At 37.8% G+C, this 15,636-nt stretch overlaps 1 protein-coding gene across 4 annotated transcripts in view; it reads left to right on the top strand.

The window, feature by feature from the left end:
• Positions 1–15,636, top strand: part of inpp4b (inositol polyphosphate-4-phosphatase type II B) — a 446,954-nt gene that overhangs the window by 78,339 nt on the left and 352,979 nt on the right. Inside the window, exon 1 of one of the 4 annotated variants that reach the window (XM_049481671.1) lies at positions 2,617–3,115. The exons of the other annotated variants lie outside the window; for them this stretch is intronic. Coding sequence (XP_049337628.1) covers positions 3,077–3,115 — 39 coding nt within the window. The 5' untranslated portion in view covers positions 2,617–3,076. Of the gene's footprint in view, positions 1–2,616; positions 3,116–15,636 lie in introns of those variants that run through there. 4 annotated transcript variants of the gene reach the window in all.

The raw sequence follows: 15,636 nt of genomic DNA, 5'->3' as shown, positions 1-15,636 counted from the left end.
AAATAAGGGTTTCTCTGATTTTTCTATTTATTGGTACAGACAACATTTCTCCCAAATTCCTAATAAAAATATTGTCATTTAGAGCATTTATTTGCAAAATATGAGAAATGGCTGAAATAACACAAAAAAAGATGCAGAGCTTTCAGACCTCAAATAAAGCAAAGAAAACAAGTTCATATTCATAAAGTTTTAAGAGTTCAGAAATCAATACTTGGTGGAATAGCCCTGGTTTTTAATCACAGTTTTCATGCATCTTGGCATGTTCTCCTCCACCAGTCTTACACACTACTTTTGGATAACTTTATGCCTTTACTCCTGGTGCAAAAATTCAAGCAGTTCAGTTTGGTTTGATGGCTTGTGATCATCCAACTTCCTCTTGATTATATTCCAGAGGTTTTTTAATTTGTTAAAATCAAAGAAACTCACCATTTTTAATTGATCTCTTATTTTTTTGCAGAGCTGTATTTTGATAGGCAGGGTCCATTATCCAGGGGTCAAAAACATACAGATCTCATGTACAACAGAAGCGACACATAGATTTCACAAATACAAGATAAACTGAGGTGTTTAAATAGAGGCATCATTAGTTCATTGACGAGCTGCAGCTGTCTTGTCATTAGCCTCAGGTGAGAGGTGGAGATTAGCCACAGCACACTGGAGCATATGGCTGGAGCATGTGCAATCCCCTATTCCACTATCAGAAGAGGTCCATAACATTATATCAGCCTATAAATACAGTGGAAGTTCATTTTTAATTCCTAAACCTAAGTACTATTGGTACTATTGGTAGCAGCATTTACACATCCATCAGACCCCTCGTTACACATTCATCAGACCCCTCTGTACTACAGTGAACAGCTACAGCAGACCTCAAACATTCATACAAGCTAGTTTTCCACTACTTTCTCCTGTAGTGTGTTAATTAAGCACACTATCATTTTTCTTTCCCATTTTTTGGACTTGTGGCATGGTTCTTATATATGCAAAACCTGTGAAGTTGTTTAGTACATTTAGAATGCCGCAAAACATGTTATTTAATATAAAGGTACCAGAAATGGTGCTTTGTAAAATATAGCTCATTTTAATATAAGTCATTTTACTCTGGACACAAAGGAGCTACACTGCCGGCATTGATACTGTGTTACTTTAAACTTACATGAAATACTAGAATTAAATTGAAATGTTTAATTTGGAGTAGGCTGGCTCTGTACAGCTTATTAAAATCATATTTACTTCATTGGGCTGAACAAGCCTCTCAACACACTGATCTTGTTAAAGCCCAATCCCATTTCACTGGCCTTCTTAGGACCCTACTTTTCGAGTGTAACCCTTTCCCTTGGAACAGAGTTACAAGAGGAAAGGGTGAAATCCTCCCCCTAATAATTGGAACAACCCTTCAAGCTCCCGATACATCATCAGGAGCCCCCCAATAAAGTTCAGTAATGTCTTTAGAAAGGGGGGGGGGGGGATGAAATGAATTATTAGTGTCCATTCCTTAATTCATCTGTGATGGGGAGATAAAATAAGCTTTAATTAGCTTTTTTTTTTTTTTTTTTTCCCTTCCACCTTAAATGCTGCAGCCCCTACTGTCTGTTGCACCAGACAGCTTGCTAGCTACCGAGACAAACTACTAACATGCTTGTTATGAAGAATTAGGCCATAAAACATTGAAACTACACATTACACACTACACAGCTACACACAACCATGGTAATATAGTGGTAATTATCACTTTTAACAAGGAATATTCTTACATTTGTCGGTTTTATGGTTCCGCTTATTCCACCATCTTACTAGTGATTCTCATACCCCTCGCTTTGAAGTGTGCCTCTAAAAAAATCTCTGTATAAAGGGCTAACAAGCCCTATCCCTTCCCCTAACCTACCCCTCCAGAGTTTAATTTTTGTAAATGCTTAATTCACCTCAATGGCTTCAGTAAAAATCAAATGGAAAATTTTCTTTTCTTTATACTTCAAACAAGGTCTTGACACTTTTTATGGTAAAAAAACAGTTTTTACTGTTTAAAAACATTTTTAGAGTTGCACAGTGACTCTATGCTTTTGAACTGGGGTATGTAAGGGTGGGCACTCGAAATTCAGACTGTTAAAAGTGTTTAGCGTGTCTTTAGAGTGTGTGTGTGAGAGAGAAAGAGAGAAAGAGAGAAAGAGAGAGAGAGAGAGAGAGAGAGAGAGAGAGAGAGAGAGAGTGAGAGTGTGTGTGTGTGTGTGTGCTGGATAGAAATTCTTTACGTGCCAAGCTGGATGGAAAAGTCTCTGAGCTTAAACTTTGAATCCCTCCTCAGCAGTTTTTATTCCACACAGTTACATGTACACACAGACACGCACACACACACACACACACACACAACCACACACACACACACAGTCCCACACACACACACACAGTCCCACCCATTTCAGTTGCCATGACTATCCTCTGCAGACTCATATTTGGCGGCAACAGCTGGTCGTCCCTTTGCCCCCTTTAGGAAATACCAAGACAGCCCCCCTCCACACCCCCACACCCCCATCCCCTCCAATGCCACAACACTGTCCCACACTCCCCCACCTCCTCCCCCTCTCTTTCCCTCCCTCCTGCTCTCCTTCCTCCCTTCTTCCACCACATGGGCTGTCTGCCCCTCATGAGCGCACAAAGAGAACTCTATTTCCCTCTAAATGAGATTTGCCGGAGGACTGAAAGAGAGAGAGAGAGAGAAGGGGACAGAAAGAGAAAGAAAGAAAGGTACAGAGAGAAAGAAAGAGAGAGGTAGAGAGTGAGAGAGAAACTTCTCTTAAGTCTGCTCTGAAGGCAGTTAAGCTGTTTGTGTGGGTCTGCACTGACAACAAATGATAAAGCTCTAATGCTAAATCGGGCAGCGAGCGAGCGAGAGCATTGGATCCATGAAGCTCTGATTAGCTCAGTTATCCTCACACACAGTCCGGAGGCGCTGTGTTTAGTGTTTCAGTCGTTTAGCATGGAGACAGACTCAGGGTTTAGGGTTTAAACCCAGGTTAAGGTAGCAGGTAGCAGGCAGCAGGTATAGCGTTCACGTGCTGGACTCTGGACTGACAGACTGATGAACATGGCCTTGTGTTTGGGATGGCTGAAGAGAAGGGTAGGTGTGAAGGATTTTTATTGGCTGCTCTCGTTGACCTTTCACTTTCTTGACTGTCACTTTTTTAAGAGAGATGCTTTGGATTGAGGGAATGAACTTTTTGAACTTGACCAAGACTGTAGTGAACAGAACTTCTTAAATGATCCCTGACTGTGAAGACTTACAGTATTGTGCAAATGTTTTAGGCATCTGTGGGATTTTTTTGTAAAGAAAAAGCTTCTTATCTGTGAGTAAGCTCATGTTTATTAGCTCAGTAAAACAATGAGCATTACAATAAATACAAACAGCAATTTTACAGCACTGTTTTCCTTAAAACATCTTCTAATCTCTCCTCATCTGAGTTGAATATAGCATTGACAGAAACTGGTGCATCCAAATGATAAATAAAAAAAAAAAAGAAAGACAATGTAAAACAAAACAAAAAAAATACTTCTTACTAAAGTACTAAAGTATTCAAATGATTTCAGACTGCCTCAATGGAAATGATTTCCTTGCTTTAATGAACATTATATGGGACATGTTACATATTAACGCTTTCAGACCTGATTTATCTTCAGTGATTAAAAAAAAGGTAGAAATGCTGTTTTCTGTCATATTCGACTATATATAAAATCTAAATAGCAAACAAATCCAATTTAACTCAAATATTTATATATATATATATATTTTTATTTATATTTTTATTTCCATTGTAGTGAAAGCCTGTGCGTGTAATATTTTATATTTCATATTGGATGATTTTATTTTATGGACTTATTGTACATTTGTAAATTGTTTAATTTAACATGTTGTAAATTATGTTAAATTAGTTATAATTAGCTGTTTCAACAGTTTGTAAACTTGTTCATCGGCTGGTTTATGCTTTATTCTGATGGGCAACAGCAACTCTCAAATAGTGTTAAATAGTTTTATGTGCAGAAAAACATTTAAAAATAGAGATACAAATACATGATGTCCATTATAAAGGATGCAGGGTCTGAAAGGGTTAAGCCATATTAAGCTTTTCTTTAAATTTAGTTAAAGACTAGGTTTAATTAAATCTAAAAATCACACTTTACACTTTATTTAGTTTTATTTGAGTTTGCTGCACTGCTGCTGCTTCAAACCAGAACCTTGTTAAAGTTCAACTGTAATTTTACTGCATGAGTAGAAATGAATGCCCTATTTAGCTGATTAGTGTATTTTGGGCCACAATAACTTGCTCTGTTGTGAAACGTAGCATTTAGCTGAGGGCACTGAATGTTTTTGCTGTTCCACTGCCTCAAGAAATCATGACTCTGAGAGTTTTGGGCCAAATACATGTTAAATATTTCCCCCCTACTGAACGTATAAATTAATAAACACCCTGGCATACTTTCCTTTGCATTCCTTTGCTTCTGAAATCATCTCTAATTACCTCTTTTATTGTGAAATAATGAGAGATTAAATTCACAGTATAATCTGATTTAATGATGTTTTATTACAAATTTGTTTAATCAGCTCTACACTGATATGCACTGACATGCCAAAAGTCATGGGATTAGATAAAATCATGAAGTGTTATCTTAGGGGAATGCTTGGTAATGCATATACCGGTATAAGTTGGGAGCCATTGCTATGTGATTGATGTTGAACACTGGCCATTGTGCTCATGGCAAGGTGATTTGTGAATTATGGGTGTTGGAGTGAGACCTGATAGAGGGTGCCAGATCTATGCCACATGTACCAGAAATAAATCATAGAGGGTATTACCACCTGCAGTGGACCGTACAGTAGGGGCGATGCGAACAGAATCACAACTGCTTTATTTACTGCATTTATGTTTACCTGCATAAGTTCCAATATGATCTGATGGTCCTACAAGCAAAAACATGCTTATTGCTAAGATGAATGCTTTTAAATGATGTTAATAATGGATTTGGGTGTCTATAACTTTTGTACAGTACTGTAGTACTGTATAGATAGACGCCCCTTGTTATTTTTATAAACGTGAGAATAAAAGACTACGTTTCTAAACCAATCCCTGTATTTTTACCCCTGCCTTCCTGAAGCAGCTCTTTAAAAATGGCCTTTTGAAACAATTAGTATACACACCAACCCGGTTAGGCACTTGCAGTCTGGATGAAAAAGATTAGGGACCAGGGCTGAACAGGAACTAAGTTTAGCACTATATGTTGGTGTAGACCTTCCCACCACACTCTCACACTGCTGCATTTCTGTTTCTTCTGAAATCAAGGTAATTAAATATAAAGTAACTATCCTGCTTTTGTTAAAGTAACTGTCTCTATTGTCCTGGGAAGATTTTATACAAAATTCAGTAGAAAGAGCATCAGTGAGGTCAGAATGTTGGATGTTGGATCACCACCCCATTTCATCCACAACCCATCTAACAGGATAAACAGCATACATTCTGTTTTAGATAGATAGATAGATAGATAGATAGATAGATAGATAGATAGATAGATAGATAGATAGATAGATAGATAGATAGATAGATAGATAGATAGATAGATAGATAGATAGATAGATAGATAGATAGATAGATAGATAGATAGATACTTTATTTATCCCGAAGGAAATATTTGTATACATTTCAATTCAGAAGAAACAATGAACAATAAGCAGGTGCCCCAATACTTTCCTGCCGTATAGTGTAGATGCCATTAAATTAATTAAATTCCAACATTATTTGCAATTAAGCAATAGGAATAGTACTGAGAGAGCACAATTGGCCTTGCTCTCTCTGGGTGGGTACAGTAGATGGCACTCTTTCCTCTCATCACTCCAAAGGGTGATGTCGATCAGAACAAGGCATCTGTGAGCTGATGTACCAGAACCAAGTCACTGCGCTTTCCTCCAAGTGCGCTGTGATGCTACTTGACAGAAAAGAGGCGGTGGCTGACTTAACACGTGCTAGTCTTCACCTTCCTGGTGTTGGGTCATCACTAGTGATAGGGGTAGTCCTAATGAGTGGGTTAGGTAATTGGCCTTGTACATTAGGGAGAAATTTAGAATTGTCCTGGTCTTCTTGAGTGCTGGTTAAACCCCATTTGTATGCATGTCTGATGCAGAAATGGCAAAATACACCAAAAATGTAAGAAAATGAATACGTTTCTGTGGTGTTTTTGACTTTTTGACAAAAGTAACTAGTTGAAATGCGAGGTGGCAAGGCGCCACCAGACTTTTGATCTGACACAGATGACTGTGGTGTGGTTTTGTTCCCCATAATCTGCAGCGGCAGTCTGAGGAGATGTATAAGCTTCAGCTCCTTATTGTTTAATATAGGCGAGGAGAGGAATGCCTGCAGCTGCCATTGAACTTCTCAATTTAATGCCACACAGTCTGTGTGTATATAAGAGTGTGTGTGTGTGAGTGTGTGTGTGTGTGTGTTAAAATGTGTAAGGCCATTGTCGTTGGATTACTCACTGGAGGTCTAGGGTTGAACAGCTGGCTCCTGGTTTGAGCCCCTGCTGCACTGAGTAAAGGGTGGTGGTCACGCCCTTCTTTCACACTCAGGAACACATCTACAAACAAGAAAGTGCAGCACCAAATGTCACGAGCATCACCACACACTGTGTATGTCGTCCACTTTGGCGAATGCCTTTTAAGATGTATTCTTTCCTCACATGTGACACTGTGAATAAAGGAATGTTAAATACAACCCACACAACTTCAGAAATGAAGAAATGTCTTACCCATCTGGCACCCACTGTTAAACCTCCCTCATACTGCAATACTGTTCCAGTGTTCAGTCTCACTTACAAGATAGCACCTCACAACTATACACATCCCCTGAGGTAATACTTCATGATCACTTTACACATTTTTACAATGTATTCCTTAATTCTATATTTTCTTTTACTTGATTTAAGTAATTTATTTTTTTAGTATTAAAGAGAATCAGACATTCAGTCTAAGTGCTCTTATAGGTTTTATATAGGTCTATTTTATAGCTTTGACACTGGTATAAACCTAAACACACCAAAATGCGCACCAATAAACCATGGGAGTACATTGCCTCCTTTGATTGGCCAGAACTGTCTGGCGTGGGAACAAGGAAGTAAATATAGTGAGAAGATTCTGTGTTTCAGTGTGTATATCTGTGCAGTGTGAAGCTGCTTTAACACAGAACACTGAAAATCTGCCGCTGTGCTTTTAAACAGTGTTTTCAATGGGACGTGCAGCGCAGGTGTATTAAACGTAGTGTCGCAGCTGCAGGCAGTAAACGCTGCACATACCATGCTCTTAGTGTGTAAACAGCATGGAGCAGCAAATACAGCGTTTTGTTCATAGCAGCATATTATTTGGCTAATATATCAGATAAAACTGCACATTATCAGCAGCTTAGCTTAATTAAAAAAGAAGTACATTGGATAGCTGGGTCAGATCGATACCAGATCATGTTCTCACCACAAGTGATCCGCTCCAGAAAAAAAAAATCTGCTTTGGGTGGGGTTTGGGTAGAAGTTAGGGTCAAACTTGGTGGTGTAATTAATTTGTGTAAAAAAAATAGTATTGCATCACTGATTACAAATTAGTTGTGTGCGTTAATGCTTTAATGCTGACAGCCCTAGTTCTAAGCCAAACAGTTCAATACTAAAATTCATGTCATTTTTTGTAATAATAAGCGTATTAGTCTTTAGACTATTTTTTTTGGGTTTTGGTTGTTCAGCTCCTTCCTAGTCTTACCTCTTTTATGTGCATAACCTCCCAGCCAGCAATCTTATATGAGTAGAATGTAGGCTAAGTGGGCTTTAGGCGGGCATGGGCTCTTGGTAGATGTGGTCCCAGGTATACTTCCCAAATGGGTGCCATCATTACATCATTTAAATCACATGGGTTCCATCTAGACCCCGTGTGCAGTTTACAATCCCCACTGTAATCCATGTGTATGTGGAGCTAACATGAAACCTATGAACAAAACAGTCTGGTTTCTAGTTGGGCTACCTATGCATGTGGTCATGTTATCTGGGCTGTGTGTAGTCTGTAGCACTGTTTCTTATTGTTCTTGTTATTATCTCCTGGTGTTTCATGTTTAAACTTGAGTACTTACTGCTTGAGTACTTAAGTTTTGGGAGACTCCAAATCCTAGTATAGCTTTATGGTTTCTTTGTGTTTTTCCCTTCCAGTATTTTTTTTTTCATTCTTTCTTAAGTTCCAACAAGTGGTTTATAGGATTTCTTGGTTCTTTGTGTTTTATTTTTATTGGGGATTTGCTCCAACTACTTTGCTGGTAATAAAACAAGTTCATACTCGCAGTCTGCTTCCCCGCCTTTAACGTTTCTATAAATGTCTTTACACCATTCTCATAATCTCATTACTTCCTGTACACAAATTAACTGGGATATTGATCAGGGGGCTGTGGGTTCAATACTGGGTCTGCTAACGGTGCTACTGTTCAGCTGCCCCTAAGAAAGGCCTTTAACCCTCTCTGCTCCAGGGGTGCTGTGCTCTGACCATGTATTTCCACACTATGGTATTTACCTAATTTCCCACGACAGCTAGGTAGGCAGCAGATCCACTGATGGAGATTACAACCACAACCAGTGTTATGGGGCAACACACACATCCATCTAAGGAGTGTTGACTTAACTAATTAATAATTAATATAATATAACCGTTTATATTAAACTGATAAGTACTGTTATGTTTGACACTTTCTGTCACCAATATATTTAGGCTATTTAATTTATTAATTGATGGAAAAAGTGGCATAAAACCGTCTACCAAATGTTTTGTTTTATTTGAAAACATTTATTTTAAAGCATCTTCTATGGTTACATTTAGTGCTACAACCATAAACATAGGTCTTCATCTTTGGGACATGATAGATAGAAATTCCTGGTGCCCCAAAACATACCAGTTTTATTGGGGTGTTTTGGAAAGCTAGTTCCTTAACCAGTTTTTTTTTTTTTTAAAGGAGCACTTAAAATCCTTAAATTTTCCCAAAAATTGTCAGTGCACTTTATAGTCCGCTGCACCTTGTGTATAAAGTTTACCAGTCAGGTATTAAGGAGCAGTAAAGCCACTCCACTGAAGTACAGGGTTATACAGGAGTTTCAGCGAAGTTCTCCAGCACTGGGACTGGAGTTAGCATTAGCCGCTAACCTCTATTTCCCTGTTCAGAGGTAAATATTATCAGTCTGTAGCCTGCTCCTAACCTGGCTAGCACTCCTGGGGCAGCATTAGCATTACCCGAAAAAGGTTAGCCGCTAATGCTAATACTCCAGCCTCCAGTGTCTCTTAAAATGCTACTTATAATACGGTGCACCTTATGTATAAAAATTTAACAGTAAATAGACGTTCATTGGTAGTGTGGCGTATAATATGGTGTGCCTTATAGTCCGAATAATATGGTACATAAGTGTTTAACAGCCTGTTGAATTCACTACAAATACAATACTACTACTAATTCTTAAAAGTGGGTGTGAAGATAAAAAAATAGATAAATAAATATATATTCTTCCACACCAGTGTTCATTTTGAGTTTATTTTATTTTTTTTTTTCTATAAAACATTTCTTCCTTTTTTTGGAAAAATAGCCCAGAAAATCAATGTCCTGGAAGTGAGCTGACAAGTTCCAGAGGCACACAGCCTAGATCCAGCACTCCATATTTAGCTGAGAGCGATGCTGTAGACATGAGGGGCAGCCCAGAGGGTACAGTGAAAGGTGTCGGTCGGAGGTTGCCAGATGTCACTACATTTATAGACAGCTTGTGAAGTCTGTTAAAGAACTTGCTCGTTTATAAACTCCAGTTCTCAAGCGGCACGCTGATAAAACTCTGCCTGTAAAGCAGATATGTGGTGTCTGGTTTGGATCAAATCTGGGATCTGCCATGTGTTTGCCAGAGGCGTAAAGATGGGGGTGAATTAGCTGTGTCATAAGGAGGGGCTGCAGACATTTTCTTTCTTTTTGTTAATCCATTTTAGCAGGTTTACAGTAGCCCATTTTATTTTTACACCCTGACCCTTTTAACAGTTGGAGTCCACCTGAAGAAACTACAGCACCATATGACAGCAGACTTTATGCACTTCTGTCACCCCAGATAATTGGATAGTTTTTAGAAAATACAGATTTGTGCAAAACTTCAAATGAGTCAGGAATTGTGAATAGATTGTACAATAAAATTCCCCCAAAAACGCATGCAGCGAACCTGAATGAATAAAAAAAAATGTTTAAAAGAACTTCCAAAACTACCACTGTATGTAAATGTACCACTTATATTGTGTGCAGTGAAAGCCTGTCTCTGCATGAGACTCTCTTTTCCCAGCACACATACACACATGCTGCCAGATGCCTAATGGGCTGTTTAGAGCGACACGCATTGATTAGTAGGAGTATAAATGCACGGCCGCCGTTTGTGTCAGTCAGGCGAGACTGAGCGGCGGACTCTGAGTGACATATGGAAATGCAGTGCAATGGCACGTCACTCAGAGATCCAGAGGAGAAAGAACGGCAAGCCCCTGCTCCTCCTCAGAAAGTTTTGTTATGTGACGTTAGGCCTGCTTTAGATTCTGTGCTGTACAGCCTAATTTATGGCTGCATTAATGTTAAAATGATACCCAGCAGTTTAACAAGCTCACCTAAAAAAAAAAAAAAAAACAGCCTAAAGGCACATTTCCAAAACCATTTATTCTCTTTAGCGAAATACGGCTCTAAAAAAAAAAAAAAAAGATTAAGAGGCCACTTTAGTTTCTGAATCTGTTTCTCTGATTTTGCTATTTATAGGTATATGTTTAAGCAAAATGAACATTAATGTTTTATTTCAAAAACTACAGACAACATTTCTCCCAAATTCCTTATAAATATTGTAATTTAAAGCATTTATTTGCAGAAAATGATAAATGGCTGAAATAACAAACAAAAAAAAAGATGCAGAGCTTTCAGACCTCAAATAATGCATAAAGAAAACAAGTTCATATCCATAAAGTTTTAAGAGTTCAAAAATCAATATTTGGTGGAATAACCCTGTTTTTTAAACAGTTTTCATTATGCATCTTGGCATGTTCTCCTCCACCAGTCTTACACACTGCTTTTGGATAACTTTATGCTGCTTTACTCCTGGTGCAAACATTCAAGCAGTTCAGTTTGGTTTGATGGCTTGTGATTATCCAGCTTTCTGTTGATTATATCCCAGAGGTTTTCAATTTAGTAAAATCTAAGAAACTCATAATTTTAGGTGTTCCTGTTCTATTTTTGCTTTCCTGCTGAAATCATATTAAAGGTATTCGGACTGTCATGTTTAAGTTCAGCAGTGGAAATAGATTCATCACCAGTCGTGATGCAGGAATCTTTACTAAAGCCCCTGATTGACATTTGCTGCTTCTTATTACTGGAGCTTGCAGATGCTGGTGTGTCTCTTGTCTAACATATTAAAATGCTCCAAAAATAGGATAAATAAGCGTGGCTGTGCCCTTCTCCATCCTTAAGCAAAGAGCAAGTTTCAAAATGTTAAAAGAACAATATAAAAGTGTATACAAGAATATTGCTAGACCTTTTGCTGGTGTGTATTTATAGCTGTTGTCTAAAGGTTAAATATACTAGTCATGGACATGGATGGGCATTTCAGTTTGGGCTTTGTAGTGGAATAAATGATGGCATACACTGACACACAGCAATAGTATTAATACTACCTCCTTTTTTCTACACTATTGTCCAGTTTATCAGTTCAACTGATGCTGCATTTACACTGTTCCATCACTTCAACACAGATAAATGCACTATCCCCCTCAAACTAATTCATTGTGGGCATTACAAAGGTGGGTACCACTTTAAAATAAGAATACCTTTATAACGGGTTTAAAAATGGTTTACAATTAGTTTATTAATGGTTACTAATAAGGTTGTAAATGCCTTAAAATCATTAATAATTAGTTATTACTGATTATTATGCTGAGGTAAATGTATGGCTAAAAATGCATTGCTGAGCTAAATATATGATTAGAATGGCCCTGCTGAGGTAAATGTATGACTAAAATGATTAGAATGGTGCTGTTGAGGTAAATTCATGATTAGAATGGTGCTGTTGAGGTAAATTTATGATTAGAATGGCCCTGCTGCAGGTCTGGGTTCAGCAACAGTATGTGCTGAAAGAATGAGGTCAGCTGACTACCTGAATATACTGAATATAGACCAGGTTATTCCATCAATGGATATATTTTTTCCCTGATGAACACTGACATATTCCAAGATGACATAATATCAGGATTCATGGGGCTGGAATTGTGAAAGAGTTCAGAGTTCAGGGAGCATGAGATCATCATTTATCATTTTCACACATGGATTGAGAGAATTCACCACAGAGTCCAGATCTTAACCTCATTGGGAATCTTTGGGATGTGCTGGATGGAGAAGAGCTGCTTTGTGCAGTGGTCAGACTCTACCATCAACAATGCTGCTGCAAGATCTTGGTGAAAAATTAATCCAGCAACACTGGATTGAAATAAATCTTGTGACATTGCAGAAGCATATCGAAAAAATGCCACAGTAAATATGTGACACAATCAAAGAAAATATGGGATTTTAAGAAGAAAATGTTCCATGAAGCACCTAAATGCTTATTGACGGTTCCTCAATTCACCTTAAGGGATCCATTCACAGTTTCTCAAGGATTCCATGTTGGCTCCACATATGGATGTCAGTGATGAGGTCCAACAGAATCAATGATGGGATCAGTTGTGGTAAAATATGGGCTTTTTTCAGAGTTGTACACAGCATGTGGGGTATAGATGAGACCAATGTGAGCTTATGGTGGGCTGTAATGATGGGACTCCTTTGGGAAACCCAACTGAGTCCCAAAAACACACAAACCTAGAACCCACCTACCCCATGCTCCATCTATGTGATCCCCACATTAGGATGTTTGCTAGGCCTCTCTTCTTTCTTTTAGTTTTACTGTTTTGCTTGTACAGGGTGTTTATTGGCAGTGTTTTGTGAAATGAAGCATTAAATTTAGAATGTTGAACCAGCAAAAAATCTAAGACTGGTAATGCAACACCAGATGCCTTAGAGAGAGAGAGAGAGAGAGAGAGAGAGAGAGAGAGAGAGAGAGAGAGAGGCAGCAGCAGTGAGTCAAACAGCTAATATTTGTCTTGCCTGAAAAGAAGTGAGTAAGCAGTGTGGTGGACTGGTGGTAAGGCGGGATGAAATGTTCTGTGTGTAGACTTAAAGGGTGTGTGTGTGTGTGTGTGTGTGTGAGAACATCTTTGGCTTGGAAAAAGAGGCGATTTAGAAGAGGAGAGTGCTCTATAAAAGCAGCCATAGAAGATTAATTTGGAATAAATGTATACATGTTTGCTTTCCTCTTGCAAACATTCTGAATTAAGAAAAAAACATTCTGAATTAAGAAAAAAACATTCTGAGCTGGACCAGGTTCACACAGCAGGAAGTTCGACTTATCCATGTGTGTTCTTCCTGAGAGCTGTTGCATGACTGGTGTACTGTGCAAAACGTTACCAAAATGCAGATTCAATCTTCTTCAATGATCTGCTCTAAACATTTGTTTTAGATTTTATATAAAACATTCAGTATCCAGGTTCTAATGTTATAGTTGCAAGAAAAAGGATGTGAACCCTTTGGGATTACTTGGATTTCTGCATAAATTGGTCATTAAATGTGTTCTAATCTTAATCTAAGTCACAACAGTAGACAAACACAGTCTGCTTAAACTAAAACCACACAAAAAATATAATATGTTTGCATGGTTTTATTGAACACAACATGTTAACATTCACAGTGAGGGTGGACAAAAAGTATGTAAACCCCTAGGCTAATGACTTTTCTAAGAGCTAATTGGAGCCAGGAGTCAGCCAAACTGAAGTTTAGACTGTGTTTGTCTATTGTTGTGACTTAGATGAAGATTAGACCACACATATAATGACCAATTTATGCAGAAGGTTTAAAGGTAAAAAGGTTTAATAAGAAAGCATAAGAATAAGAAAAACTAAAAAAAATGATCACATCTATTAGTTATGTTTTGTATGTACAGTACAGGTCAAAAGTTTGGACACACCTTCTCTTTTTCAATGCGTTTTCTTTATTTTCATGACTATTTACATTGTAGATTCTCACTGAAGGCATCATAACTATGAATGAACACATGTGGAGTTTTATGTACTTAACAAAAAAAGGTAAAATAACAAAAAAAGTTTCTTCAAAATAGCCCCCCTTTGCTCTGATTACTGCTTTGCACACTCTTGGCATCATTCTCTCAATGAGCTTCAAGAGGTGGCCACCTGAAATGGTTTTCCAACAGTCTTGAAGGAAGGAGTTCCCAGAGGTGTTTATTAGCACTTGTTGCCCCTTTGCCTTCTTCACTCTGTGCTCCAGCTCACCCCAAACCTTCTGGATTGGGTTCAGGGCCGGTGACTGTGGAGGACAGCTCATTTTTTGTTAATTACATAAAACTCCACATGTGTTCATTCATAGTTTTGATGCTTCAGTGAGAATCTACAATGTAAATAGTCATGAGAATAAAGAAAGCACATTGAATGAGAAGGTGTGTCCAAACTTTTGGCCTGTACTGTATACAAATAGAAAAATAGTGTATTTTATGACCATTTCAAAACATGTTTGAGCCAAATTTGAAAAGATTCAAGTCACTTTCCTAATCGATTTTAAGAAAAGGTAAAAAAAAAAAAAGTTTAACATTTTCATAAAGATGTGAATCACTTTCTAAAAGGATTAATCACTGTATAAATCACTTAAACTCCTTTAAATCACTGTTTGAATCACTTTCAGAAACCTTCAAGACCAAGACAGCAAGAAAGCTGACCATAAAGGCAAAGCAAAAAAAAAAAATAAAGGCAGTAAAAGTGGCAGAAAACTGTTATAATATGCAGCTCTGCTTTCTAAAACATGAACTGCATGTAAATATCACCTCATTTGTGACCTTGTGACAAAAAATCAGCACCCAAAATATGCAAAACAGCATGTAGATAAGCCAGAGGCGTTTTGAAAAAAACAAATGCTGAGGACTGATAAATTGAATTGGCCACAATCATCAAAAGCGTGTTTACAGAGAAAAAAAAAAAACAGAAAAGAAAAGAAAGTCTCTTCAGCAAATATAAAACATCCATTTATCTACAGAGGGTGTTTACTTCATTTTTCTCAGGTCAGGGGTGTCCGAAAGATTTGCGTTCATATGGAGAGTTATAGGTTTCTGAATAGTTTGTTTGTGATATCTCTGTTTATATCCATCCGTATAGATGCTGGGCATCTGCTTTCTATTTCCAGTGAAATTCTTTTTCTTAGAGTAGGTCCCTGATTTGTTGTTGAAGAATCCATCAGTTTGTTTTCTTTCCACACTCAGGCCTGATTACTGCCATATCTGTTCTCAATCAAGACATGACTTAAATAGGACCTGCCTGACAAAGCGAAGTAGGCCAAAATATGATCAAAAGCTAGACATCATGCCAATATCCAAATAAATTCAGGAAGAAATGAGAAAGTAAGTAAGTTAGATCTATTGGTGTGGAAAAGGTTATGAAGCCATTTCTAAAGTGTTGGGACTCCCGTGAAGCATAGTGAGAGACATTATTAT

This window comes from Astyanax mexicanus, chromosome 7 (assembly GCF_023375975.1).
Source record: "Astyanax mexicanus isolate ESR-SI-001 chromosome 7, AstMex3_surface, whole genome shotgun sequence".
In the NCBI taxonomy this organism is placed as follows: domain Eukaryota; kingdom Metazoa; phylum Chordata; class Actinopteri; order Characiformes; family Acestrorhamphidae; genus Astyanax; species Astyanax mexicanus.
Note: the sequence above shows the minus strand (reverse complement) of the source record. Positions and strands in the feature narration are given on the sequence as shown.